Here is a 27,745-nt window from a genome sequence, read left to right on the forward strand (position 1 = left end):
AATAAAAAGTAGCTCGTAGAGAAAAATAATTAATAAAATATTTATAAATTTATTCTATAATTAACATTTCATTACATAATATATTAAATGAATAACTGTGAACACGAACACCTTGTTTGTTAAAAAAATAAAACCCTCTCAATAATAATGGTCGAATCAAATTACAAAGATTTACCAGGTCATCTTTTTCCTTCACATAACGCGAGACATGTGTGTTTAGTTTTCTTGCCTTCTTCTTTTTTTACGTACCTGTAATTGACACATTTATAGGCAATAACAGAGGTTTATAAAGGTGCATCACTTTATTAATTATTTAATCTTGAATTGAGAAAGTATTGTCTTGAAATAAAGCATTGTTTTGGATCGAAAGCATAGATAGGCCAACAAGGCCTACTATAAGCTAGGCCTAGCTAGTTGGTAACAAGCCAGTGCTTGTGGGGGTGTAATGTGAACATGTGGGTTGTTCACCACACAACATCAATACTTTAGGTGATCAAGCATAAAAGGCCTAGCTATTTCTTTTGTTATTATACTGTATGTATATTTTTTGGCAGTTATACAGTACTACATTTAATGCACGGAGAATATATAATATTGATAATGCATATTATAATTTATTTTTGTTTTAGGTATTTTAAGATAGATGATTTTGATACAGACAATAATTAATCGAAGTTGGTACTATGGTAATCAGTCATTAAAAACCAAGATTTTAAATCAAACAAAAAAATTTGATTGCTTGCAAATTAGTTGTCCTAACAAAAAGATAACGATGGCATATTCCAAGAGGAATTTGACGACTTCCTGTACTTTAACTGCAACCAATCTCACGGGCATGACCGATTTAAATCGAGATGCGTTTAACAAAATTATTAATGTGCCATCCATAAAGGTCAACAAGAAACTTATTCAACAGTGTATGAAGACATACAAACAGCGAAAATTCTACCGGAAACAGCTTAGCGCAATCAGAGACATCCCAGACGACGATGAATACAAATTTGTGATGCTTGACCCAGAAAAGATAAACAAATTGGACTGTATGACCACCGAAGAACGAAAATTTATGACTGACCACCAAGTTGAAGAAAAGATTTACGAGTATGAACTGGAGTTAACATATTGGAACTGGACGTATGATGAAATTGTCAAAGCGATTTTACCGGACGACGTGGTTGTGGCGAGTAGTTACAGTAGAATAGGTCATATTGCACACATGAATTTGAGACCTGAACATGATGAATACAAACACATCATAGGTGAGATCTCTTCCTGTGGTACTATGGATACTTAAATAAAAATGAACAAAATAAAAACAGCAATTCAGTTAAAAATGTTGGTTTGGGAATTGATTATTGACTAAAAGTGGTTATATTCAACAAGGAGGAACAAAAATTGACTAGTTCCTGTCTAACTGAAAGGTTTAATTTTGTAATTTAACCTTTTCTTTTTTTTTTATCCACAGGTCAAGTTCTCATTGATAAAACTCCAGGAATAAAAACTGTCGTAAATAAAACAAGCGAGATCAACAACGAATTCCGTTTCTTTAAAATGGAGATTCTTGCCGGTGAATCAAACATGGTGGCTTCTGTCAAAGAACATCACTGTTCTTTTGAGTTTGATTTCTCCAAAGTTTATTGGAACCCTCGCCTTTCTACTGAGCATGCCCGTATCACTGCAATCATCAATCGCGGTGACATTGTATTTGACATTTTCGCAGGTGTTGGACCTTTTGCTATACCAATGGCAAGAAAAGGTGGAATTATTTTTGCCAATGATTTAAATCCAGAATCATATAAATGGCTGGCTCATAATCGTAAATTAAACAAAGTTGAAAAACGTTTGAATACGTTCAATATGGATGGAAGAGAATTCATTCGCACGGTCGTTAAAGATGAACTTATTGCTATGGCAACTAGCGCAAAGCCAGAGTATGAACGAGAACGTGATATCCACATCGTTATGAACCTTCCCTCGTTAGCTCTTGAATTCTTGGACACGTACAGAGGACTGTTTAGCGATGTATCCGATGAGGTTCAGCGTCGAATACCGTTGCCAACCGTTCACTGTCATTGCTTTTCGAAAGAGATGAATGCTGGCATGGACGTGTTGCAGAGAACTTCGGCAATACTCAAGCACAAAGTTGACTCGGCAGTTGTGATTGATGTGCGGGATGTATCACCGAATAAGGAGATGATGTGTGTGATGTTCAAGATGCCACGAGATGTGTTTACACAGGGGATACCATTAGGTAATTCTTTTTAATTATTTTCAAGAAAATCGACTGAAGGATTTTTATACTGAGAAAATAAACAGCTTCATAAAAAATCAATAAGCTAAGATAAGAGTAAAATAACAAATTGTTCTAATTTGTTTTATTACTTTTTTATAACAGAAAATGAATCCAGTGATCAACCAGCAAAGAGGCCACGAGTTCTATGACTGCAAACCAGCAACAGACAAGAGAACTAGCAGAGAAGAGGCCACAACTTCTAAGATGAAAGCAAATTTATCTGTTGTCCAAAAACATTTTTAAATGCTAAATTCTTCATCCAAAATACATTTAAATTATTAGTATGAGAGAACATTGCTTTTATTATAATGTAAACAGTACTGTAGTATTTAATAAATAAATGTGTTTTTATGACAATGTAAAATGAATGTTTTCATAAATGGAATCTCTCATTAGATCATGAATGTAGAATTTATTTTTCTTTTGCTAAATTGTACAACTTTCAGGAATCTTGAATAAACATTATCAATTTGAATTTTACTTATTGTAAGATGATTATTTTGTTTGGTTTCATAGTGGCTGTAGAGATTTCAGTTTTCAAGTACTTTTGAATATTAATGTAATACTTTTAAATGATGAAAAAAACTCTTTCCAAAATATACAATTTTTATTTTAGAAGTTTGAACTACAAAAAGAAATTATATTATTACATGCATTTTTTTGATTAGTTATTTAACAAGTTTCCATTTAAATTACTTTTACATCAAATTTTAAACTGTAAAGCTCTGTCTACACTATCAAACTAATTTGGAAAAAAAAAGTGATGTGCCCAAATATGGTAGTGATATGACATCATCATGTCCATATATGGGCACATCACATAAAATTTGATAGTGTTGACAAGGCTTTATTTAAATTGAGGTTAGAGATGTTGGAAGATGCTCTTTGCTTGTTTAGGTTGGGATATACTAAGTTTTGCTTTCTTGTTCCTTGGTAAGTTTGGTGTCATTTTTTCCAGTGGCCGTTTTATCTACAGAACAAATTTAATAAAAATAATTTAAACAAAATTTAATTCACAATATCCAAAAGGACATACATGACTGCCAATTATATGATGGTGGCAGTACTATGGTGGTTGTCATGAAGATGGAACAGGACATTATACATTTAGGGTCAGATACACACATACCGAAAGATTGAGCATTGTGAAAACATTGGCAATTTTATTTGCCGGAGCCAGACTGGAGCAGATGTGAAAGACTGGCGGAGAAAAATAATATATACCTGAGAGGATGTAGTCTTTGTTTCTTCTGTTTTATCAGGTGACAATGACTGGAAGACAAAGTTGCGAGCATTTCTAGGCCTGTTAGGATTGCTCAGAGGTTTAAACATATTGCTGATTCGGTCCAGATCATTTTTTGCTCTGTTCAGGAAAGATCCATGCTTAAACTGGGGGCAAAAGTGAATATGAATATCTGAAAAAAATACTTTAAAAAAAACTACACATTATTCAAATCCATGAATTGCCAATTACAGAAAGACTTGGCTTAGGAAGTGTCTTGGAATTGAATCAAAGGTAAGGATTGGTAAGCAAGGATGTCAATCACCATATCACAGGCTTACGGTGCGTCTACCATAATCGGTACATCATGGCTTTACTTTTATTTATTAATCATAATTTTACGGCATTGCCTTAATCAAAATGTCCTTACCCATGGTCTTGTTGGTTTACTTGGAGACTTGTGTGTAGTAGGTTCTTTTGGGACGACTGGTATGGTTGTAGTACCTATACGATAAAAAGTATTCATAGTACATGAGCATGGGCACAGGTCAATTTTGAAAAGAAAAAAAGTACAAAGTTACTGCTTTAAACACATTTTATGGGCTTGCCATCAAAAATTGAGAAGTGACGTGTCCCCCATCCCCCAGGATCTGCTCCAGTGTACTGTCATGAGGATGTTGTTAGCATCATAATCCTTCTTAAAACACTAAGACAATATACTACATGTTTTTGTTCGAAAATTGATCAAACTTCATCTTATCTTACTTTTCTTCCGCTTGTTCATGGAGACTTTCTTGATAAATTTATCAAATTGACTGTTGCCATCTAAATCTATGCAATCATCATCATTATCATCATCTTCAGTTCTTGTTTCCTTCTGCAAATTGTAAAAAAATTGTAATAATGATGCAAATTTATGCAATCTAAAATGAAAACTCTCTGCGATCTTAAAAAATCATAGTATAGTTAAGCTCTGTCTACACTACCAAACTTTATGTGACAAAAAAATGTGATGTGCCCACGAACATGATGTCATATCACTACCATATTTGGGCACATCACACTTTTTTTTTGTCAAACTAGTTTGATAGTGTAGACTTAGAAGTTATATAATAATAAAAATAGATGATGGTCTTCTTACATCCTGGTCTTTAAGGCATTGTTCTCTTTCATGTCTCTGTTTTCTCCATTCAACTTCATTTTCATTCTCATCATCTTCAGCTTCGTCATCAGAATTCTTGTTCATACCAGACGCCCAGGAGTCATCATCTGAAAGATGGAAAGTGCAAAAATGAATACAAATTACAGTACAGCTTACAATACAGAGCTGTAGCTTGGTGCTTGCCTTCCAAACCCAAGGTCCTAAGTTCAATTCTGACCTAGTTCCAGAGTTGTAACATTCCCTAAGCCTCAACTTAGTTTTATAAGCATTGTATTTATTCTGAAACAGAGTAAACATATAATTACCAGGCTGCAACATTTTTATACAATTAATTTATTAACTTTTGTAGAGGACGTACCAACATTTCGCCATTTGAATTGTCTTGTTCTTCCCTTTGTGCCGTCATGCAAGTCACCGTCAGTCAGAAACGCTTCTTTGTAAAGACGTAACCTTCTGGCATCCTCATCATCTGTAAGCTTCCTATAGCAAAAAATGAAAAAAGTAACCTTTGACTTCCATTATTTCCAAATAATAATAATATGAATTTGTAATGCGCCAATTCCAGCAGAATACTGTATTCCTGAACAACTACAGGCAATTCACCGAATAAAGGATCCTAATAGATTACAAATTAATTATCAAAGAAATGTTGAGTAGTTTAATGTTGTAACAATTTCTTATAAGATTGGATGGAAAGACACCAAAATCAAATTGAAAGAATTAAAAGTAAACATGATAGATGGATTTGTAAACAAATATTTTTTATCTAAATTACTTATTGATATTATAGAAACTTGACACTTTTATACTTACATGTGCATTTTCTGTATTTTGTTATGTATCTCATTTTCATCTCCAACTTCTTCGTTCAACATTTGGTCCACCATCAGGTCACCAAACTCTTCCGCGTCATACTCTTCATCACTTCCAAACTCACTACCTGATAATTCTGCTTCTTCTTCAATAAAGTTAGTCTTAGAAAATCTGTGAATAAAAAAGGTTTTCTACGACAGTAGAATCACTCGTTTTGGACACCACCACTATTAAGGGGAGGGGGGGGGGACACTTTGTTGGGACCAAAAGGTATTCCTTTTATATATATAAAATTTACCTTGAACATGGATATCTAAGGCAACAATTGTGTGTCCCTCTGGTATATTCTTTTATATAAAAGTATGTAAAAGGTAATGGCAATTAATTAAAAACACCATGCCATAAAATGAATACTCGCATTAATGTTTTATACTTTTAAAATATACCAATTAATTTGAATGCAATTTTCTCTCAAATAGTGATAAAAATGATCATGCATATACTTCTGCTAAATGTGTGACAAATATGTGTTTTTTCTGATAAATGCGTGTTTCATTCAAAATCACTAAGAAATGCGGGACCGTCATCCCGAGACGCTTAAATTACAAGTGAGCATCATGATTCTTAATACTAATTTATTGCGGCCTTACTTTTTAGGATGTGCTGGTCTTTCAATTTCATCTTCTTCATTTAATTCCTCTTCTTCTTCATTCTCATCATCATCTTCCTTTTGTTTTTCTTCATTATCACTAAACCCATCCTCTGCTTCTTTACCCTTAATACTCTCATTATCAGACAATATTTGGAAGGAAGACTCACTTAGATCATCTTCAGTTTCTTTATGTTTATTTTTACTGAAATAAAATAAATAACTATGACATACACCAAATAGTATAACATAATTTATACAAATTTTAGAAACAATTATTGGTTATCGTAAACATCCTCTACTTTGTCTTCAATGTTTTTAAAAACCGGCACTGTGGCTTGATGGTTAATAAGCTTGCTTACCAATTCAAAGGTACCGGTTTCAAGCTCATACCAGGATTTACCTCAGCACTTAACTAAGCATGAACTAAGCATGTCAGTGAGCGTGATCTTACCCCGTGAATGTTCCTGAACAAAGCTGCAGAAGCTCATCCATATCTTGAGTACCAGAACCATGTTTACTAAGCTGCGAAAATGCACCTTTCTTGGGTTTACTAGGCTGAGCAGCTGCAAAAATAATATTTATATTAATATGATTATTACTTTACTATTTTTATATTATTATCATTATTATACATATGCTATTCTTACAAAAAAATAGATAGCCAATACTAAGACTGCCATCACATACATTTAATACGATGGGAAACAGAAAAGGGATTTCTTACTTGCTGTGAATTGACCGGAGCAAAGGCCAAGTAATTCATCCATATCCCCATCGTCATCATTAGATTCTGTAGTTGCTAATGATGGCTGACTCTTCGAGGTTTTAACTTTCAAGAACCTACAAAAAAAAACTAAATTATGTTACTGTGTCCACATTTCTTTGGGTGTCAGGATACACTATGTTCTCTTTACTTCATTAGTGTATTAAACATTATTATGGCTTCATGAATAACAACAAGTAGAGGAAGCAGAAAACGATATTGTTATTAGAAGGAACTTTGAGCTCAATGTAGTGTGTATCATAAGTTAGTAGAAACCTAAGCCTATATCAAGTTTTCTTATGTAGCGTACACTTAGAAATCAACACTCTAAGAAGCCTTTAAATAAAATACATTATTATTAATATATACAAACTACTGCAAAATCCAGTAAACATACCCATTTTCATCAAGAAACTGTGTTTGAGTGCTCTCTTCAAATGACAAATGTAGATTCTGTGTGTCACCACCAATCTCTGCTGATGACAGACTTTGAGGATACGAGAAATCTTGCTGAAACAAGTCTTGTGAATCTTCTATTGGGAGCGTTAACTCACCAATCTTAGACACCACCTGCAATAAAAATGAGAACAAAATATTGAAAAATACAAACAAAAGCAAAGAACAAGTTATCTGCACTCCGCTTCCATTTTAAAACAACAATCAACTCTCCCAATAGTATACTAGACACCCTTTTGGCTAACCTAATGTCTTTTTTTCCAGAAATTATTTTTTTAAAGACCTTTTTGACAAAGATATCCGGTATTTTGGAGAGTCAACTGTATAAATGAATGCAATGATGGTAATGCTATGATGGTATGTAATATACAAATCTTACATCATTTCTTTGTTGTCTCTTAGCTGAAAGTTGAGCGGAGGGGATATTAGAAGATGATTCGCAGCTAATTTGTTGCTGATATGGAGGTATAGCTGTACAGTGTCCAAAGCTACTACTTAGACCCAAAGGCTGAGCAGACTTAATGTGATCACTCTCGTTCTTACAATCTAAATCATCATCGCTATCATCTGGGGTGTTGGCAAAGTCTGTTGACTTGTGTCTGATCAAACCTGGAGTTGGATAAAAATAACAATACGCACATTTAATAAAACAGACAAAAACACAGGCTTCTAGGCATCTTAGACCATCTCAAACACCATCCCTACTCAAGCTCAGTCATCAATATCCTCACTACAGCTAAAAATAGTAATGTAATAACCTTTCTTTTCCTTGATAGGAGTCAAACTAAATGCACCTGTTGAACTATTAAGTCCATCACTAACACTGGAATTAGCAGCATCAACACTAGGATCTGTGGTATTGGTACTAGAATCAAACAAGTCCATGGTTTTACCATCTGAAATTGTTGAGTACCGTATAGGTTTGTTCTTAAACAAGGACTTTACAGATGACGATGAAAAGGTTGATGTTTCATCATGCTGGTTTAACTTCAAATCAAATCCTGTACAAAGTAACATTTTTTTGAATAAAAATGACTTGAATCACAATTAAAAGATAAGTATGGTAACAGTATGGTCAAAAGGTGATATCTTGACTGTGTCAATGATTCTAATGTCTATTCTATACTAGGAAACTTTTGTTTGCAAACTTGAGCTTAAGTTTGAAGTTTGCTAGTGTAGACTGAGACTAGTTTAAGTTGACTAGGCTTCAGGATAGATGGGTACCAAGTGTGAAGCCTTAAACTAAAGTTTAGGGCTGTGTAAAACAGTGTCTTCCTATTTTCTTGATATTGTAAAATAAAATACAAGTAATATAGCAGATGTTTGAAATGACAGGAAATGATTACATATTACATACCGCTTTCATTTTTGGAACTATCGTGTGTTTCATCGCATTTGTTGTCATTATCTTCGTCATCATCATCATCAACAATCATTTTCTTTTTCTTCTTCCTTGACTTGAACACAAACTCATCATTGCTGTCATCTTTCATTGAGTCAACCACCGATGCTTTAGCGTTGAATTTAACTGAGGGAAGTTCCTCCTCATCCTCATCTATTGCTTCTCCATCTAAAAATGTATTTTTCTTGATCTGGAATTGTAATGTGTTTTATATTATTGAGAAATTTGTCAGTATTTTCAAACCGAGTATGTAGTCATTTTTAATTTAATCTAGTTTTATTATGTTTTCAACTCAATTATTTATTTAGATTATATATTTTAGGACCTTAATAATATAATTGATATAGAATAATACAAACCTTTTCTTCAGTTTTATCCTCGTCCTCCCCATCATCATCTTCATCTTCTTCCTCCCCTGGTACATAATCTCCATCAGTTTCACTGCCATCTGTTATTTCTGCCTCTTCTTCCTCATCGTTAAACTCATCCTCCTGATTTTCTCCTTCTTCATAACCTTCCTCATTGTCCATCTTATATGCTTGTATCCTACGCTGCCTTTCTACTTCACGTTGCGCTTTCATTTTCACTTGCAGGTTTTCTTTTAGTTTCTGTAGTTTTGCACCTGAAAAAAATATACACCAATAAACAAAAACACTGCAAGCTAAGATAAAATATAACATTCTTATTCGTCCTTAATGGGGAAGGTCATGGCCAATACATAAAATACACAAAAAAAATTATAAGAAAACTTGCCTAACAGGAGGAAGAAAAAATAAACAATCAATAAAGTCTTCTAAAGCTTCAATTTGTATTGTCTATGATTTAATAGCGTTCTAGCAAATTCAACCAACACTAAAGGATAATGGTGATTGCGTTTTGAAAGGGAGTATGAAAGATGGTGTCACTTACCTGGTGTTTCTAGTTTTGGGTCTTGTTGCCCATCTTCTCCTAACGTCACTGGTACCATCTCATGAATTAACTCTTCTTTGCCTTCAGAATTAACTTCCTTTTTTACAACTCTGAAACGAATAATGAAATAAATAAAAGAGTTGAAATAAACTACGATGATTTAGGATGAAAACCCATGACATGCTGTTCAATTTGTATTCAAATAATTGATGTTTGTTATTTATGTTATATGACCCTTAAGAAATAAGTTGGCCTCTTGTCCTATACTTTGTGAATGCAGCTTTTGTTGTAGTAACAAAACGAGACTTGCCCCAAGTCTGTAGTTATTGTCCTTTTTGTTAGTCCACCAGTCGACCTTTCGATTTTTGTCTGTTATACATATGAAATGCTATATGTGCCAAAATATTTATATTTAATAATTATGGGCTAGAACCTAGTCTAGAACAAAACCGATATAGTAGGCTTTTTTATTTTTTTAAATAAAAAATTATCTGCAAAAAATCAATTGATTAAACTGGAGAGTTTACCGTTTAAAAATTAATAACTTAAAATAACTTAAAGATGTAAGCACTTACTCAAGTTGGACATGACTTTTTCTCTTAATAGTTTTCTTCGTAGAGTGCTTAACAAATCTTTCCATTAGCGTAAAAACCCCAGTACTAGAGTGTTCGTCATCACTATCAAACCTTATGACTCCATCTTCATTACCGCCCAGCTTAGGTACCAATGTGTCGTAACATTTTAATTTTTCAAGCAGATGTTTTTTGTTGCTCGTAGATGGAGATATTTGCAATGTTTTACTTTCTGGTGTAAACATAACATCAGAAATATCACAACCATCTTTTGATTTAGAAACTGCTTGTTCAATATCCATGGAAGCATTTTGCACAGAACCCTTGGGTACCGATTCATATTTGATTTTTGATGACATAGGTCCATTTTCTGTGACTGTTTCCATCTCTGAATCCGAATCTGGCATCAAGGTGTCATGGAGGGTCTGTGTATCAAGTCTTAAACTCCAATCTTGAGACTCTGGTTGCAATGGGAACTCTTTTTTATCGCTATTTTCTGGTAATTCATCACATTGGTCGGTGTCCTCAATGTCAGTTATGTGACTGGTTAAACCATCAATATTACGGTTTTCACTGTCTTTCACATTTTCTTCTTTATTAACATTTGTTTCAGTGGTTTTTTCAAAGTCTACTTCTGGAAGGTTCTTATCCATGTCTTCATCATCTGAGAGTGAGTCTAAACGTAAAACAAGTTTGTCTTCATCTCCAATATCAACTTCTTCTTTGCTATGAATTTCTGAATTTTTAGTTTCCAATTTAATGCTAGTACGTTCCTGCATGTTTCCACTGGTCTGTCTCATTCTGTAATATAGTGAGCTTCTGTTTCTATTCGTTGCCGGCATGGGTGTGTCTTTTCTGTTGCATTGTAAGATTCTGAAAAAAAAAAAGATTTACAAAAAACAAATTACAGAAAATAATTAACTTGTTAAAGTTGGAAGAAGACTATCAACCAAAAGTCAAATTTTATTATAATTTTTCGGTAGACTTTTTTGATAGATACAAAGAGAAAAGATAAAAAGAAAGAATGATGACCCTGATTTGGTCAAAATTAAGTTGAACTAACCTGCTCACTGCTTTTGGCGCTTTTATTTGATCCAGTTTTGGCTTCTTACTGAAGAACTCGTTGAGAGATAACGGCTTTGGTTTATGGTATGGTATTGAAAGCTTGGATTCTATAAACAAAACCACAAAAAATATACATACATTTCTTTTTTAGTCCAAAAATGAAAAAACTCAAGCATATAATTTCATATTTGACATAACTTTACCTCAGGCCATCTGAACATAACTAATGAGTTTATACAGTAATCATAAGTTAACCAATTATACCTGCCGGATCAGTTAAGTAAGTAAAACAGATCAGTGGAGTAAACAAATGGTGATAGACACAAACCTCGGATGATGCGTTGACTCTCACTGTGAATTTGCTCTATAGCATGTTGCTTTACTTGGCGTGATATCTTCTGCCTTTCATTTGCCTATAATTAGGGAATTATTTTTATATTGTTTATGGAAAATATTTCAAATAATAAAATAACAATATGGTAAAAAACTCTACGAAACAAGTACTTAGTTTTAAAAGTTGTTGGCCACTCTAGTGAGTGAGTCGCCGAGCGGTTAAGACAGTGGAACCGTAATTACGTAGCCATAACATCGGCAAGGGTTCGAGGCTCACTGGCTCCAAGGTTCTGGTGGTAAAACGAGTCTTCTCGGATAAGGACTATAAACCGTAGGTCCAGTGTACACATACAGTACACTTTAAAGAACCTAGAACACAGTACGGACTAGTTACCCCGGTGTACTAGTCCACACACAGCCACTGTCACCCACCGGCAACCAAACCAGTAACCATATCAACTCCTTTAGGAGTATGGTGTGGAGGGTGGTTGGACACCCACAAGAGCGTTGGTTCAGGAGAACCAACGACGGCCATCCAGCAAAAACCCCTGCCAGCCCAGAGAGGAGATAGGCACCGCTGGGAGATGGTGTATGCCTGAGTGTTGTATCATGATGAGTACTACTGATGAGTACAACTTAGTTTGTGTCTAAATTATTATGTTTGGTTTATACCTTTTGTTTTTTACTTTTTGCACGCTCCATCGGCATTGGTTTAGCCATTTCTTCATCATCACTTTCTGACTTTTCGTCTTCTTTGTCGCTGTCACCTTTTTCATTTTCTCCTTCGCTTTCCACATTTTTAACTTCTCCATCACTCCCAGCTTTTTCATCTTCTCCATCACTTCCAGTCTGTCCATTTTCCCTGTCAATTTCAGCTTTCTCATCCTCTACGTCACTTCCCATCTTTTCTTCATGCTCATCTAAAATCTCTTCTTGTTCTTTTCTTTTATTATCATTTTTACTGTTAGCATCTTTTTGGTTCTTGTCTTCCAATTTGTCTAATGCAAAATCTTTTTTGGTTCCATCTTTTGGAAGACTCCAGGTGTCATTTTCTTTGGATTCCTTCTGCTTGTCAGTCTCATCTTCAGAACTGCTATACTCAGCATCAAATAAATCATTATGCATCAATGGTTTCTGTAATAAGAAGCTTGCAAATTAATATATGAAATGCTTTATAATTAAATATTATTGGTTATCCGTTTCAATGAAACTTACTTTACAAAGTGTAATTGATTTGATTTGTATTTGGAGCAACTTTTGACATGATAAGAATGATATGCTACACAAAAACTTACGCGAGTACGCATATTTGAAATTTCAAAATGCGCAAAATTAATTTCTAATCAATTTCGCATACATTTCAGGTCATTTTGAGCATTTCCAAATTAGAGCCTGCCAATTACAGAATGGAATACAAATAACAATACGGACACGAGACAACAAGAACAAACTACAAACATTTCTTGGATTTAAATAAAGACTTATTAATAAAGAAAGTATTAAATAGTAGCAGTAGAGTCAATTAAATAAAAATAAAGCAATATAATTAATATTATAAATTATTAAGTCAATTAAGAATTAAATTAAATAATCTTGAATCTACAAATAAATCCCTTTATTCTCTAGCTACATTCTAGCCAGCCCTAACTAAAGTGTAGTTGGATAGGCTAGCTAGTCATTGCCGGCTTAGTACGTACTAGCCTACTTCTACTAGGCTAGGTAGCCTACCTACCTAAACGCCGCCTGCTGGCCCTAGCTAACTTGGCCTAGGCCTACTACTAGAGCTAGGGTAGGCCTACTAGAGAGGCCTAGAGTAGAGGGCCTACTAGGCCTAGCCCTAGATAGGCCTAGTTAAGTAACAAAATAAATCTAATCAGCTGTGCCAAGCCATATACGTAATAAAATATAGTGTAATTTATACGTACCGGATCACTAATTGATGCTATACCCAACATTTTTCCTCAAAAAGACAATGAATAATGTGACGGTTGTTTCTTTCCTTTTTTCGCACCAAAAATAATCAATTGTTCGCGCGCTATTGGCCAGCGATGAAAACAAAATTATGCTAGGTGGCAGCACAAAATTATGCCAGATTATGCATACTATGCCAAATCCAATGAATATATCTCTCTGGCCAAAATGTGATCAAAATATTGTATAATGAGGGCGGTATATGAATATGTTTTATGCCCCACAAAAGCGGAAGGCCAACAACAATTTTTTTTGGCCAAATTATGCTAGATTTGGTTACAATTATGCTAGATTTTTTCGCAAAAATACTAGAAAAAATGCTAGATCATGGGAAATATGCTTCAGAATTGGTTTTTCAGAATTATGCCAGATTATGCTAGATTTTCTAAAAACCTATCATAAATGCTAGTGGGTCAACATTATGCTAGATAATAGCATAATGCTAGATTTGGCCAAGGTGCAGTGTTGAGTGTTTCTCTACGAAAGCCCAAAGGGCAAAATCTCAATAAAACTTTATTATCCCAGGGGAAATTCATCATCACATCATCGTCGTCATCGTCATCTTTAATAATTTACTAATACTGTTTAAGTCGAAACATAGTCTAAAGCCTAGACTAGTGCGTTTAGATTTAGAAAAACAAAATCTTTTGACATCACATGAATTAATTAAACTTTATTACACAAAAGTGCGAGCAAAATTAAATATGAGTAACTTGTATTAATAGGCCTAACTAAAGCTTCCCACGGATAGGCATAGGCCTACAACGTAAATAACCAAATTATATGCCAATATTCCATCCATAATTAAGAATTACAATGAAAACTTAAAATTCAATTTTAAAACATTAAATTGTGCTGTTCCGGATAAATTGTGCGACATTTTATTCTAATGCCGCGCGGTACATACTAAGAAAGCTATTTCCAGATGGATCAGCCAGCTTGAACTTTGCCCTCTTAATTCCGTCTTCACTTGTCTGGTATCGCAAACATGGTTTCTCATCCGTAACCGCTTTAACTATTACGTCACCGATTTCGTCGGCTGTTTGCGTAATGGGTGCGTACATTTCTCGAAGTTTGGTAAGGACTGCTACGAAACGTTTTTTCGTATCTTCATCGATATCCGGATTGTCCAATCCTGTGCCGCTAGCTTCCTGTATGTTTTCACGGAAGTTGGTTTTGACTGGACCTGGTTCGATCAAACTAAAACTGTGAAAAGAACCGAATCAATAGGCCTACTATTATCATTTAATAATTGATGTTATTATTAAATATTCAATAAGCTATAAGCATAGTCTACACTAGTAAACTTTACTTTGTAAACTCAAGCAAACTCAAAGTTTGGGAAGCAAAGTTTTTCCAACTTTGCCAATATAGGCCTAGACCAGCAGATGATGTGAGTCATCCAATCAAATCACAGTCTTTGTAAGTCATGTAAGTAAGTAGATTCTGTCAATCGTTGTCACTAGGGCCTACCTACCGAATATTATCAGACATCAATTCAGCCGCAAGACTTTCAGTCATTCCTTCTACTGCAAATTTTGAAGCGCAATAGATTGTGCTGTAAGGTGTACCTATAATTGAAATAAGTACGCGATTTTTAGTTTAAGATGTTATCAAATCGAGCTCGGTTTAAAGGGGGAAATACTAAGAACTGATATTATATTTTTTAACTAATGGTATCTAATTGTTTTACCTATAAATTGAATAAAACAAAATAAGTCAAATGTAATTTATTTAATTCATTTAAGGTGGCATTAGGCTAGGTTATGTAAATAAATACCTAGAAAACCTCCAATACTTGTAACATTAACAATATGTCCTGCTTTTTGTTTCTTCATTATTGGAATTACAGCCTGAGTTAGTTGAAACAACCCGATGACGTTGGTATCGAATATATGGCGCACTCCTTCCACGGGCGCCGCTTCCGATATTGTGAGCATTCCAAGTCCTGCGTTGTTGACTAAAACAAGATTGGATGTTAAATTAAATAATCATAAGAAAAAGAAATCATCCACAAGATTACTGTAAATTACTACATTCTGTGACTCACTTAAGACATCTAATTTGCCATTTGAGTTGATGATCTCATCCAAAACTGGTTTGAACGTCTTGTCATCTTTAACGTCCAACTTTCGGATGAACAAGGTTTTGTCAAGACAGCCACCGGCTGCTTTCTCCAAGTCTCCCTTCTTACCAGTATTTCTCATCGTCGCATACACCTAATAAAATCAACATTTCCAGTTTGAGGTCACTTAATATAACTGTTTATAATACAGCCACATCACTCGATCAAACATGGACAAACGATATAGACTATTTACAGTAGGCTAAAATACTTTCTTCCTAATAAACTTATATAAACGATCCGATACTTCAATAGCCTGGATTGCTAAGCAAACATCGTGCCTATAATGAACATATGAAAACGTATATATCAAATTAAATTTGATTAAAGTGTACACCAATAGCCTCTTGATGACACGATACCCTCAATAATAAAAAAGAGATCCCAACAATAAAATATATGGTACCTTGAAATCTGGATGCTTCGCTAAAGCTACAGCCGCCGAAAGACCAATCCCAGACGAACAGCCAGTGATCAGAACTATACGAGGTGCCATCTTTTCTGCGAAGAAATATTAACGTGATTTTAAAGAACTGAGGCAGGTTATTGAAGAACTAGAACACTGATTTTGCAAGGACTAGAGGACTATTAACACAACACCTTCTTCCACGCGTGACTAGGTAGTATACTCAAGTGTGTACAGACTTACACCACTTAATAGACAAGAACTTGCTTAGTCACAGCATACGTTCATGTTGGCAAATCATTCGTTTATGTAAATATTTAGTTAACTATTAATATGGCCACTCTCTCACAAATTATCATAATTAAACATTGTTGTATCACAATCAGTTAAATACTTGGTCACTACTGGGTGTGACAAACTACTCCAAAGACCCATATTTATATTCACTCTAATGGGCAACTATTGCCAAAAGTGGACGGAAAACCCTTTTCTGACTAATGGTAACAAAATTGGCCATATGAATATCTCAGCAACCACTGGTCAGAAAGTGATAATTGTGGTCTCAAATTACTCGCAAAGTATATGTTTATAATTGTTCTAATGTAATAAAAATAACCTATTCAAAGTCTGATTTAATTAATCTTTATTTTTCATATTTTTTGGGGACAATGCATCTTTAAATGTCACCATTTTTAACATTTTGTGTATTTCTGTTGTATTTCTTCAAAATACGTATAAGAAAACATAAATATAACTTATTCATAAATTTATTCATGCTTTTAAAAAATACATCAAAATGTTGACCCAATCAAACACATTCATTCCGTTGTAATAAAAATTATTACACAATAAAACTTCAGTTCTGAAAATTCAGAATATAATTAATGTTATTAATGTGCTTTCTTGACTGTTTCACTGTATGTTATCGTAAACATGGTTTCTCATCATTAACCCGTGTCGGTGAACACGAAAGGACAAGTCTTGATAACATTCTCTTAGTTACTGGACTTGGACATTATATTAGTTACATCAGTAGCACAATCTTAAAGTTTAACTGTGTAATAGGCCATTAAATGTTGTATAACTGTATGTTATTAGGTCTGTTGTATTTTGTATTGCTGATCATTTATTGTTGTTGTTAGTTCCAAGTTGATCACGAATGTAAATATTATGTATGTATTGTTTTGCTTGTGTTTTTCTGCCAAGAAAACAATTATCATTATACTATGTATGAATGACTTAATAAATCGAATCTGAATCTGAATCTGTTATTATGCAAATAACTGCAGTATTTTTGTACCGTTCAAGTAGATATACTCAATGTTAAAATGAAAGAAAACTCATAAGAGGCAAACAGAACCTGGATTTTAGAATATTCCAGTTTCCACCAGATGTGTTTATTCATTGATGTCATCATACTATTTGTGTTTACACTCGATTAAAGGTAAAGAATGTTTGTATAAAATAGCAATGCCACAACAAAGAGACACGTACATCAGTACGCACGCGCGCGCGTACAAATCTTGTACATGTTGCACATAATTTGTACGCTTGCGTTAAATTTGGTTAAACTCTTCATAAAGTAAAACAAAGCAACAGCCAGCTATTTTGAATAAAACTCGTCAATAAAAGAATGTGAGTAAGACTACATTACTTAATTAATAATAATTTTTAATTTTTAATCTCAGCACGAAACATATCTAAGAAATTATTTCCCGTCGAATCAACTAGTGCTTGTTTAGCTCTCATCGCTCCATACTCGCTCGTTTGGTATCGAAGGCATGGCTTCTCATCAGTAACCGCCTTAAGAATAACTTTAGCAATATCTTCACCCGTTTGAGCGACTTTTGCGAAAGAATCGCTAATACTATTGACAAGGGTTACAAATTTCTTTTTGGTGTCTTCATCGATATCCGGATTGTCCAATCCTGTGCCGCTAGCTTCCTGGATGTTTTCACGGAAACTGGTGTTGACTGGACCTGGTTCGATCAAACTAAATCTAATAGGAACAAATAAAATCAGTAAACTAGCAAAACACTCACAAGTTACGAGTAAAATTTGCATCACTTTAAGGTTTCATTGACAAACTAGTCAATACATTAAAACAAATCAGACATTCCAGCAAATCCAATTTAATCAACTGAGTTATAGTTTTAAAATGTTTTGCTCAATATAGTGCAATTACTAATAATATTAATGGTCAGTAAACACACGAGTCATGGCATTGGGTGATGGGACGGGAACGAAGTGTTTGTAGTCAATATTTATGAACCTACCGAATGTTATCATCCATCAACTCAACAGCAAGTGATTCAGTCATTCCTTCTACTGCAAACTTTGAAGCGCAGTACATGGTGTTGTAAGGCACACCTGTAGATGATATAGTGATGGTTAAATGTTCATAATAGTTAGACATAATAAATTGCAATGATTTATATTTGACATGGTTCTAGGCTTGCTACGTATCAAAACCAACTTCCATTTTAAGTACGCGTTCGTATTTTACAAAGGGATGCGAATTGCATGCAAATACGCTTAAATAACTATGTAAAGCTTGATATAATACCTGCTATTCCACCAACACTTGTAACATTAACAATATGTCCTGCTTTTTGTTTCTTCATTATTGGAATTATAGCCTGAGTCAGTTGAAACAACCCGATGACGTTGGTATCGAATATATGGCGCACTCCTTCCACGGGCGCCGCTTCCGATATTGTGAGCATTCCAAGTCCTGCGTTGTTGACTAAAACAAGATTGGATGTTGAATTAAATAATCATAAGAAAAAGAAATCACCCATATTATAAGCCTTAGGCCTCAATTCAAGATTACTGTTAATTACTACATTCTCAGCAAGTGACTTACTTAAGACGTCTAATTTGCCATTTGAGTTGATGATCTCATCTAATACTGGTTTGAACGTCTTGTCGTCTTTGACGTCCAACTTTCGGATGAACAAGGTTTTGTCAAGGCAGCCACCAGCTGCTTTCTCCAAGTCTCCCTTCTTACCAGTATTTCTCATCGTCGCATACACCTAATAAAAATACACATTTTTAGGTCGCCTAAAGATAGTGTAATCATGGAGGCCCGCTAAAAAGCTTCAAAGCATATTAGATTTAGAAAACGACAAATTATTAAAAATATATGCCACATTATTTGAACGTTTTTACTAAAAGAAGAAGATATAGATACACGTGTTTTGAGAAAGAGACGCAAAAACTCACAATGTGCGCCCACCAATTGCAATCATGATTTTTAGTACGTACCTTGAAATCAGGTTGCTTTGCCATCACTACAGCTGCCCATAGACCGATTCCTGAGGAGCAGCCAGTAATTAATACGATACGAGGTGCCATGTTGAGAGATCTTGGTCGTTGAAAGTACAGAATACCAGTATAGAATTCAGCTATGTATTTTCATTTTAATATTGCATTGTCACAGTCGGTGATTGCTATGTCAATATTTGCTATCGTGGGGTCATTTATCATTATCAATGTTAATTGTAAAGCACTTAATAATTAACGACAATGTTTGTATAGGTCAAAGATGAGTGCCCCGAGTAGCACAATCTTACAATTTGCATCCTACGTCGTACTTTTTTATGACAACAAAATTGTATATAATAAATGTTTTAAAAGTAAATTACTTCTAGTTTAAAGATATATTGTCCCCCTAAAAAATAATTTTTTAAATTTTTTTTGTTGAATATGCCATTTTAATATCACATAATAGTTATTCACTATGACAAAAACTTGATCCAAAAAAAACCCATTTTCCACCAAAAAAATGTAATTTAAAGCAAAATATACCTAATTTGTCTGGAAGACAATCGTTTTTGGTTGAAATTAACCATTTCTTTTGTCTTTTTATAAGTGAAATAATTATTTTTGATGATTTTTTTTTCTACAGAAGTGAATAACTTTATTAAAACTGTGAAATTGCCTATACAAAATCTGATTTTATTAATCTTTATTTTTTCATGTTTTTGGGGGACAATACATCTTTAATAGAAAATATAATATAAGACACAAACAATGGAAACGTTTTATATATTACAACATTAAACAATTTATTACTTCATTTTTATACTATAATGAATTTGTGTTAAATAAGAGAGAAAGAGGGGTATATTTTAATATAAAATACTATTCGTAACAAAACATATAAAAAAGAGTGGCGGGGGCTGGTAATGGGGAGATTTAGTACATAAGCTGCAACTCTGTTGAGTCAGCAACCTGTACCAATGGTGATGTGGTTAATTGAGATGGTAACATGGTGATTGGTACATAAGCTGCAACTCTTTTGAGTCTACAACCCATACCAATGGTGATGTGGCTAATTGAGATGGTAACATGGTGATTGGTACATAAGCTGCAACTCTGTTGAGTCAGCAACCCATACCAATGGTGATGTGGTTAATTGAGATGGTACCATGGTGATTGGTACATAAGCTGCAACTCTGTTGAGTCTACAACCCATACCAATGGTGATGTGGTTAATTGAGATGGTAACATGGTGATTGGTACATAAGCTGCAGCTCTGTTGAGTCTACAACCTGTACCAATGGTGATGTGGTTAATTGAGATGGTAACAGGGTGATTGGTACATAAGCTGCAACTCTGTTGAGTCAGCAACCTGTACCAATGGTGATGTGGCTAATTAAGATGGTAACATGGTGATTGGTACATAAGCTGCAACTCTGTTGAGACTACAACCCATACCAATGGTGATGTGGTTAATTGAGATGGTAACATGGTGATTGGTACATAAGCTGCAACTCTGTTGAGTCTACAACCTGTACCAATGGTGATGTAGTTAATTGAGATGGTAACATGGTGATTGGTACATAAGCTGCAACTCTGTTGAGTCTACAACCCATACCAATGGTGATGTGGCTAATTGAGATGATAACATGGTGATTGGTACATAAACTGCAACTCTGTTGAGTCAGCAACCTGTACCAATGGTAATGTTGATAGTAAAAGGTGAAGATCGAACACACAATCTAAACCAGATAAACTCTTTGTTATTTTCCTTTCACCATACCACTTATAATAACTGTGACACTTGTCACCATAAGAACTATGCCAACAATCAACAGTAGAAAGACCTAGAAAAACAAAAATGTAGAAATGTCACAATCAGAACTGACAATTAAGGAGAGTGGCATATAAAAGGGAAGAAGTATATATATACCACAATCAAAGCAAAATAGAAACCTAGAGTAATGGCTACACAGTTCCGTTCATGCAGTATATTTCCAAATCTCAAGTCAACAAATTTCTCAAACTTGTATGTTAAGGAGGACAGAGGTAATTGTAGATTAAGCAGGCATCATGATTGGCTTACCTGTATTTTTTGTCTGGATAGACGAGGTTCTTTGCCGAGGTAAAGATAGAAGAATGAGGGCAGTGTAAATACAAGGCTAGATGAAGCTATAGCACCTATAAATATAATCAAGCAAATTGATGAATGTTAAACTGTTTTCAATAACTATTCTAGTACACAGTGTTGTGGCGTTAAGTTTTTATAAGGTCTAATATACTGTATGTATGTTAATTATAAACTTACCAACAAAACCAAATATCTCTTCAAGATTAGGAACAAAAATGGCAAGACAAAGCGTTGTTGTCATCAAAAACCCAGTAGCTATAAAATGCCTGAGCCAAGAAAAGTCAGAGTTCATGGGTGATACCATAGCAACGACCATTAATAATGCCTTTCGTGTCTAAAGAAAATTAACATTAATAATAATAACCAGGCATGTCTTTATGAGGCTACAGTAAACTATGTTTCACTCAATATAATTAGAATAAAATTTAAATGAAATCGTACTTGAAATGTCTCATTTTATTTATTTTTATATTAAGTCTACAGAAGAATAATAATTTTAAGTTTAGAAGAATACAACATGGGTTTCTAGCTGAATATTGGAACTATTTATATACTGTACTATGATTTTGGGATACAGTAGTGTTTAATTAGTCTTGTACTGGGAGAGTTGACTGTGCTATTTAGCTTTAGTTACATTGGTTAAGTTCAGACTAAGTCCTTAATTAGTACATGAACACTTACAGGATAGTGAACTAGTGGTACTGTAAGTATAATAGCAAACACAACACACAGTCGTATAGTTAGTATCAGCTTATCATCGTTATTGGTATAGCTCTCTAGAAGGTCACTTTCAACATTACCTTCAAAGAAAACAAGTTAAAGTGAGTTCAACATCATAACTTTTTATTATCTGAGAATTACATAAGCTATATGTCTTTACATCATTAATGTCTATAGACAACAATAACATTATTGTGGAATGGAATGGAGAAGATGTTACACATAAAATAACTTTTATCTCCCCTAATTGTCCCTATGTGTTTAAAGCTTCCAACAAACAGTGCTGATTTGTTTGCCTGTTGTGGAGACAATTACAACATAAATTATAGATATTATTTAGATATTGTAAAATATAAATTTACCATAAAATGTTAGATAACCAAAAAGAGCTGAAGCCATGTACATTATAAAACTAATTCCAATAGACGTTGTCGCTACCTTCTGCATACGAGGTATAGTAGGCCTAAACAAACAAAATCATTATCATTATCTATGATTCAGCACTCATTTTTAATGGCTTGGCAAACTATAAAATAACATTACCTAAAACCATGTCATTTCTTATTTGCTGTTTATTTTTACCTTAACTTTACTTGATTTATTCATTTTTTCAAGTAGTTTTCCTTTAAAAATTGTATTTACATGGATACTTTCAACAATTTGTGAAGGGTGCAAATTTCAGAAATTAATATTGGAACAAAGTGTTTTGTTGTTTTTGTATCTAATTAATTTGTCAATAACTTTAATAAATGATCTAATTATAAAACATCAAGTGAAAAACATGCATATGAAAAATACGCTTTATTGTAAAGTACAGAAAAGTTTATTTAAATATCAGATAACCACCAAACATACCTAGAAAGTTCACAGTAAATTGGAAGAACAGCTGTGTGGCAGACGAATGAAAAGGCCATGGTTGGAAGAACATACGCTGTCTGCAATACGAGGAGATTAACCTTTTCACATCTGCATAAATTGTTACAACTTGTAACAAGTTGTAACCAGGTTTGATCTCCCGACTTATTACACGTTTTCACACACGCATATGCGAACCTTGTGAAATCTCGGGAGAAAAGCATAGATTTGATTTGATTACTATTATTGGTCGTCAGTTTAATGCAGTGCAATACATGCACGCTGTAAGAACTCTGGACATTTGGGAACAAAAACAGGCCTCTCATCAGTTTTTTCAGTGAGATTTTCAACAAAATTGTATTTACACTATGAAAAACTGGTTACAACTTGTTACAAGGTGTTGCATATTGCAGATGTGAAAAGGGTATAAGTGTACTTTATTATTATGAATTATGTTTTTTTGATTGATTGATGAGGACTCCTTCTGAAATATTATAAACAAATATCGTAAACAAAAATGAAAACCAACCTGAATAGATAATGTAAAATAATTAGCCTTGCATTGGTCAGTGGATGAATTAGAAGTAGTATAGAATTCAAATTCTTCACTAAACGTAGCATTTGGTGACTCTTCTGGACATGGAATCATGAATTTTTTTATAACAATCTGAAATCAATGAAGGAAAACAATTAATTATGCTGTTTACTGCAATAAAATGTTCTAAAAAAATATTGATGTTGATATTTTTATTTTTGGACACAAATAATAGTCTCTGTATTTATAATAAAGATGTATTTTCCCACCAAAACATTAAACATTAAAAACCAACATTAAAATGGCATATTAAAAAAAAATTTTTTTTTTACCATATTTAATGAGGGTGATCCATCCAGCAATTGCTGATCATTAGGGACCCTCATTTTAGGCCTATGGAATAAAACTAAATGCATTTCTAGTTTCAATTTCAACTCAGTATCACCATTTTGTACAGTAACTTACTACAAAGGTAAAGAAGAGCATAAAAAGAATTGAGAAGCCACTGGTGTAGCCGAGGAACCCAATCTTTGGAGAGCATGCCAGTGGTATAATGACGGCAAATGCAACGAGCAGTAGTAAGTAGTCTCCATTTAAGTACCATTTGCTGAAACAAAACATTTTTATATAATTACTCTTTACTACCATATAAGGCAAATGTCTTAAAATACATTAACACAAAATACACAATTTTTGTAAATCTACTTCGATTATACTTTGCAATTTTAAACTTTTAATTTTGAATTTAAAATGTTAAGGGTAAAGAAAATTTAATAATATTCTAATATTATTGTATAATCTACTTACTTGGAATGTGAACTTTCATCTCCCAGTAACATTCTTAAAATACTTGGTAGTTCATCTTTTACAATAAATAAATAACTTGACATTGCTAAATAAAACAGAAATGTTTCAATTAAGAAGTAACCGCAAGTTTTGACAATACTGTGTATAAATAATAAAAAATAATTTACTAATTTACAATTATGTGTAGTAGTACAAACACATATAATCTAGTAAAGTAATCTTTTTACTTAATTTCAATGAGAAAACTCACAGCCAATATTTTGAGCCATAATTGCACTTGCTGCCAAAATCTGAAATCAAATAGAACGTTTAAAATCATTAAAATGATCAACCACTACTCAGGAAATTCTACAAAACAGACTGCTTAATAATGTTTATAGGTATTTGCCGCTACTTCTCTTTGATAGCTACTGATACTCTTCTAGCTGAGTTATCTGGACGACATATCTTGCCTATGGGTCCAATTGCATGCAGGCCTATATCTTATCTGGACAACTTACCTTGCCTATGGGTCCAATTGCATGCAGGCCTATATCTTATCTGGACAACTTACCTTGCCTATGGGTCCAATTGCATGCAGGCCTATATCTTATCTGGACGACATACCTTGCCTATGGGTCCAATTGCATGCAGGTCTATATCTTATCTGGACAACTTACCTTGCCTATGGGTCCAATTGCATGCAGGCCTATATCTTACCTGGACAACTTACCTTGCCTATGGGTCCAATTGCATGCAGGCCTATATCTTATCTGGACGACATACCTTGCCTATGGGTCCAATTGCATGCAGGCCTATATCTTATCTGGACAACTTACCTTGCCTATGGGTCCAATTGCATGCAGGCCTATATCTTACCTGGACAACTTACCTTGCCTATGGGTCCAATTGCATGCAGGCCTATATCTTACCTGGACAACTTACCTTGCCTATGGGTCCAATTGCATGCAGGCCTATATCTTATCTGGACGACATACCTTGCCTATGGGTCCAATTGCATGCAGGCCTATATCTTACCTGGACAACTTACCTTGCCTATGGGTCCAATTGCATGCAGGCCTATATCTTATCTGGACAACTTACCTTGCCTATGGGTCCAATTGCATGCAGGCCTATATCTTACCTGGACAACTTACCTTGCCTATGGGTCCAATTGCATGCAGGCCTATATCTTACCTGGACAACTTACCTTGCCTATGGGTCCAATTGCATGCAGGCCTATATCTTACCTGGACAACTTACCTTGCCTATGGGTCCAATTGCATGCAGGCCTATATCTTACCTGGACAACATACCTTGCCTATGGGTCCAATTGCATGCAGGCCTATATCTTACCTGGACAACTTACCTTGCCTATGGGTCCAATTGCATGCAGGCCTATATCTTCATAGGATGTTACTCCTGTTGTTTGACACATTCGCAGTAGAAGACTAATAGAATAGTTTGCTAGGCATGCTACCAAAACGAGCAACATACTACAAAGACAATTTGTAATGAAAGGTTATTCTGAATATAAAGGCAAAATAATAATATTATAGTAGGCTATTTGGTGCTGAATAGGTTTTCGACTCCAGTTCTACGACGTAGAAGAGGAGGATCCCATATGTATGTATGTATAGATAATAACTGACAGTAGCTGTAGCGACTACAACAAATAAACAAATGAAAAATTAATATAAAGTACAGTTTATATCTTTCTTATACCAATAAAATAAATGGCTTGTTCAGAATGTGCTCTTTTTTATATTTATCTTTCAAGCACATTGATGTTTTAATATTTAAACTTGTCAACGTTGTTTGAAGAGTAAATGAAATAAAAAATAACCTGAAAAGAATAATTCCAGAAGAAGCCATTGCAAAAGCCAATCCCAGAATACCACTGCCTAAGATAGCATTCATCAAGTTAAAAACAGAAAACCAAAACGTTGTTTTATGCAGGTTGTCATGATGACCCGACGATGATGATGAGACAAGGGGAACTTCATCTTCATTTTTCTCGTCCTATTATAATGAATGAAAAAAATCTGGTTTGTTACAAAATGTATATATTAATTATTATATAAATAATTATAATTTATTATTATTAGTTTCATTTTTAAGTAAAAACAAAGTAATACCAGTTTTTTATGACAATGGAGGAAAAAATAATGGTATAATCGGACTAGCCTAACTAGGCCTGACCTGACGCAACAACAACAGACAGACACTGACAGACACAGGTCTAGCTACTACTACGGTACGTTGAGAAAGCTAGCCTCTGCTAGGCCGGCTATTATAGGCCGCCTAGCCTATACGTCGGTTATTAACTATCAAAACGGAGCATAACAACTTACACTTTTATCAAAATGGCTAATAGAACTATTTTCATCATTTACGCTGTAATCTATATCATCAGAAACCGAATATTTTGAATGTTCCATACTGCTTATTTGTTTGTGTCAATCTTCGACCCGTCAATTCACATGGAATTGTTGATATCACGTGCCTTTCAACACGTGACTTAGAAATGGGGGCGTTCAAGCATTCATTTCTTAACCTTAAAGTACAAATTTTCAATTTTTTTAAAATAAATATAAATCTTTGCAACAGCATTAATAATAACCCCAATTATTTTTTAACAGCGGTTAAGTACAATCAGCGTCGTGAACTGAACAGAACTGTATATAAAATTCATGGATGGTAAAGACAGGATGAATGGATTTATAATTTTTGCTATAAATCTGTGTATAAATATCCATAATCTTACTGTACATTTATGTTTTTTGTGAGTTGATACACTCACCTTCAGTACATTTTTAAATTATTACAACAATATTTTTTAACATCATCACATTTGTTTTGCAATTGTGTTTATTAATTAGTTTCACATCTTAAAGATGTCTCATCATTTTCCAATTATTACTAACTCAAGAGATAAGATTAATGAGATGTAAATAAATCCAATTAAAAATCAAATATCGTTATAATCTAGGTCGTTTTCTGTTGCACATTGTCGTCTCGACTCCCAAGTCGTAATATAGTGGGATTTATTTATTTATTCAACTTTATTTTACAAGGGTAGCCCGCTCCTAACAGCTGTACTACAGTACAGCAGTACAGCTGATTTGAAGAGGCCCTCTTTAAACCAATTATACAGACGACATTCAAACAAGATACAAGAGGATTCAACAATTAAAATTCTCAAACAGATTAAAAATATTAAAGTAAACATGTACACAAATTAGAAAAATGTTAAAATTCACGGGAAAGGTCGAAGGTCATCTTCCTTCCTTTTCATTTTTGATACAGT

The 27,745-nt window shown here is 34.0% G+C and overlaps 5 protein-coding genes across 7 annotated transcripts; 1 reads left to right on the forward strand and 4 right to left on the reverse strand.

Moving 5' to 3' along the window:
- Window positions 1-176: 176 nt before the first annotated feature.
- LOC144852701 (tRNA (guanine(37)-N(1))-methyltransferase-like) lies at window positions 177-2,773 on the forward strand. Its single transcript, XM_078710650.1, has 4 exons — window positions 177-292; window positions 630-1,259; window positions 1,466-2,251; window positions 2,396-2,773. Exons 2-4 carry the CDS (start codon window positions 644-646, stop codon window positions 2,440-2,442), a joined length of 1,449 nt encoding a protein of 482 aa, XP_078566776.1. The 5' UTR covers window positions 177-292; window positions 630-643; the 3' UTR covers window positions 2,443-2,773.
- Window positions 2,774-2,821: 48 nt separating this feature from the next.
- LOC144852699 (claspin-like) lies at window positions 2,822-13,708 on the reverse strand. Of its 2 annotated transcripts, none has more exons than XM_078710645.1 (21): window positions 13,568-13,708; window positions 12,315-12,776; window positions 11,638-11,722; window positions 11,308-11,416; window positions 10,248-11,117; window positions 9,673-9,782; window positions 9,123-9,385; window positions 8,719-8,953; window positions 8,120-8,362; window positions 7,741-7,970; window positions 7,303-7,475; window positions 6,867-6,982; window positions 6,594-6,705; window positions 6,141-6,344; window positions 5,491-5,661; window positions 5,036-5,157; window positions 4,657-4,784; window positions 4,281-4,389; window positions 3,946-4,019; window positions 3,518-3,682; window positions 2,822-3,263 (listed from the first exon to the last, which is right to left on the reverse strand). In XM_078710645.1, the coding sequence occupies exons 1-21, from the start codon at window positions 13,595-13,597 to the stop codon at window positions 3,156-3,158; spliced, it is 4,119 nt and encodes a 1,372-aa protein (XP_078566771.1). In that variant the 5' UTR covers window positions 13,598-13,708; the 3' UTR covers window positions 2,822-3,155. The 2 variants fall into 2 exon arrangements, with proteins under 2 accessions (XP_078566771.1, XP_078566770.1); XM_078710644.1 differs by having other exon boundaries at window positions 4,281-4,392.
- A 563-nt stretch (window positions 13,709-14,271) lies between these two features.
- Window positions 14,272-16,374, reverse strand: LOC144851513 (retinol dehydrogenase 8-like). Its single transcript, XM_078709020.1, has 5 exons — window positions 16,145-16,374; window positions 15,664-15,832; window positions 15,394-15,573; window positions 15,091-15,184; window positions 14,272-14,819 (listed from the first exon to the last, which is right to left on the reverse strand). The coding sequence occupies exons 1-5, from the start codon at window positions 16,232-16,234 to the stop codon at window positions 14,495-14,497; spliced, it is 858 nt and encodes a 285-aa protein (XP_078565146.1). The 5' UTR covers window positions 16,235-16,374; the 3' UTR covers window positions 14,272-14,494.
- A 1,314-nt stretch (window positions 16,375-17,688) lies between these two features.
- Window positions 17,689-19,791, reverse strand: LOC144851715 (retinol dehydrogenase 8-like). The gene is made up of 5 exons (XM_078709307.1): window positions 19,412-19,791; window positions 19,011-19,179; window positions 18,711-18,890; window positions 18,421-18,514; window positions 17,689-18,143 (listed from the first exon to the last, which is right to left on the reverse strand). Exons 1-5 carry the CDS (start codon window positions 19,499-19,501, stop codon window positions 17,816-17,818), a joined length of 861 nt encoding a protein of 286 aa, XP_078565433.1. The 5' UTR covers window positions 19,502-19,791; the 3' UTR covers window positions 17,689-17,815.
- A 405-nt stretch (window positions 19,792-20,196) lies between these two features.
- Window positions 20,197-26,936, reverse strand: LOC144853025 (putative sodium-coupled neutral amino acid transporter 6). Of its 2 annotated transcripts, XR_013614358.1 has the most exons (14): window positions 26,790-26,936; window positions 26,282-26,457; window positions 25,805-25,931; window positions 24,707-24,746; window positions 24,457-24,541; window positions 24,115-24,256; window positions 23,644-23,781; window positions 23,115-23,194; window positions 22,622-22,722; window positions 22,221-22,339; window positions 21,717-21,873; window positions 21,495-21,589; window positions 20,461-21,255; window positions 20,197-20,364 (listed from the first exon to the last, which is right to left on the reverse strand). XR_013614358.1 is itself a non-coding variant. In XM_078711082.1 (13 exons), exons 1-13 carry the CDS (start codon window positions 26,874-26,876, stop codon window positions 21,172-21,174), a joined length of 1,431 nt encoding a protein of 476 aa, XP_078567208.1. In that variant the 5' UTR covers window positions 26,877-26,936; the 3' UTR covers window positions 20,197-21,171. The 2 variants fall into 2 exon arrangements, 1 of the variants encoding a protein (XP_078567208.1); XM_078711082.1 differs by having other exon boundaries at window positions 20,197-21,255.
- Between the last annotated feature and the right edge of the window lie 809 nt (window positions 26,937-27,745).

The sequence above is a fragment of the Antedon bifida genome, chromosome 9 (genome assembly GCF_963402885.1).
Source record: "Antedon bifida chromosome 9, ecAntBifi1.1, whole genome shotgun sequence".
Lineage (NCBI taxonomy): Eukaryota > Metazoa > Echinodermata > Crinoidea > Comatulida > Antedonidae > Antedon > Antedon bifida.

Bases quoted from the DNA above. Each gene is read 5' to 3' on its own strand.
- LOC144851715 (XM_078709307.1), bottom strand. From the start codon at position 19,501: ATGGCACCTCGTATCGTATTAATTACTGGCTGCTCCTCAGGAATCGGT. The intron at 18,891-19,010 runs GTAAGTCACTTG...ATCTTGTTTTAG, and splicing joins TGGCAAATTAGACGTCTTAA to TCAACAACGCAGGACTTGGA. The intron at 18,515-18,710 runs GTATTATATCAA...TATCATCTACAG, and splicing joins AAGTGTTGGTGGAATAGCAG to GTGTGCCTTACAACACCATG.
- LOC144851513 (XM_078709020.1), bottom strand. From the start codon at position 16,234: ATGGCACCTCGTATAGTTCTGATCACTGGCTGTTCGTCTGGGATTGGT. The intron at 15,185-15,393 runs GTATTTATTTAC...TTTCAATTATAG, and splicing joins AAGTATTGGAGGTTTTCTAG to GTACACCTTACAGCACAATC. The intron at 14,820-15,090 runs GTAGGTAGGCCC...TTCTTTTCACAG, and splicing joins TTGATGTCTGATAATATTCG to TTTTAGTTTGATCGAACCAG.
- LOC144853025 (XM_078711082.1), bottom strand. From the start codon at position 26,876: ATGGAACATTCAAAATATTCGGTTTCTGATGATATAGATTACAGCGTA. The intron at 26,458-26,789 runs GTAAGTTGTTAT...TCATTATAATAG, and splicing joins TTAGCCATTTTGATAAAAGT to GACGAGAAAAATGAAGATGA. The intron at 21,256-21,494 runs GTAAGCCAATCA...TTGTTTTTCTAG, and splicing joins TATCCAGACAAAAAATACAG to GTCTTTCTACTGTTGATTGT.
- LOC144852701 (XM_078710650.1), top strand. From the start codon at position 644: ATGATTTTGATACAGACAATAATTAATCGAAGTTGGTACTATGGTAAT. The intron at 1,260-1,465 runs GTGAGATCTCTT...TTTTATCCACAG, and splicing joins TGAATACAAACACATCATAG to GTCAAGTTCTCATTGATAAA. The intron at 2,252-2,395 runs GTAATTCTTTTT...TTTTTATAACAG, and splicing joins TACACAGGGGATACCATTAG to AAAATGAATCCAGTGATCAA.
- LOC144852699 (XM_078710644.1), bottom strand. From the start codon at position 13,597: ATGTTGGGTATAGCATCAATTAGTGATCCG. The intron at 12,777-13,567 runs GTACGTATAAAT...TTCTTATTACAG, and splicing joins TAGCATCAATTAGTGATCCG to AAACCATTGATGCATAATGA. The intron at 4,393-4,656 runs GTAAGAAGACCA...TACAATTTGCAG, and splicing joins AATGCCTTAAAGACCAGGAT to AAGGAAACAAGAACTGAAGA.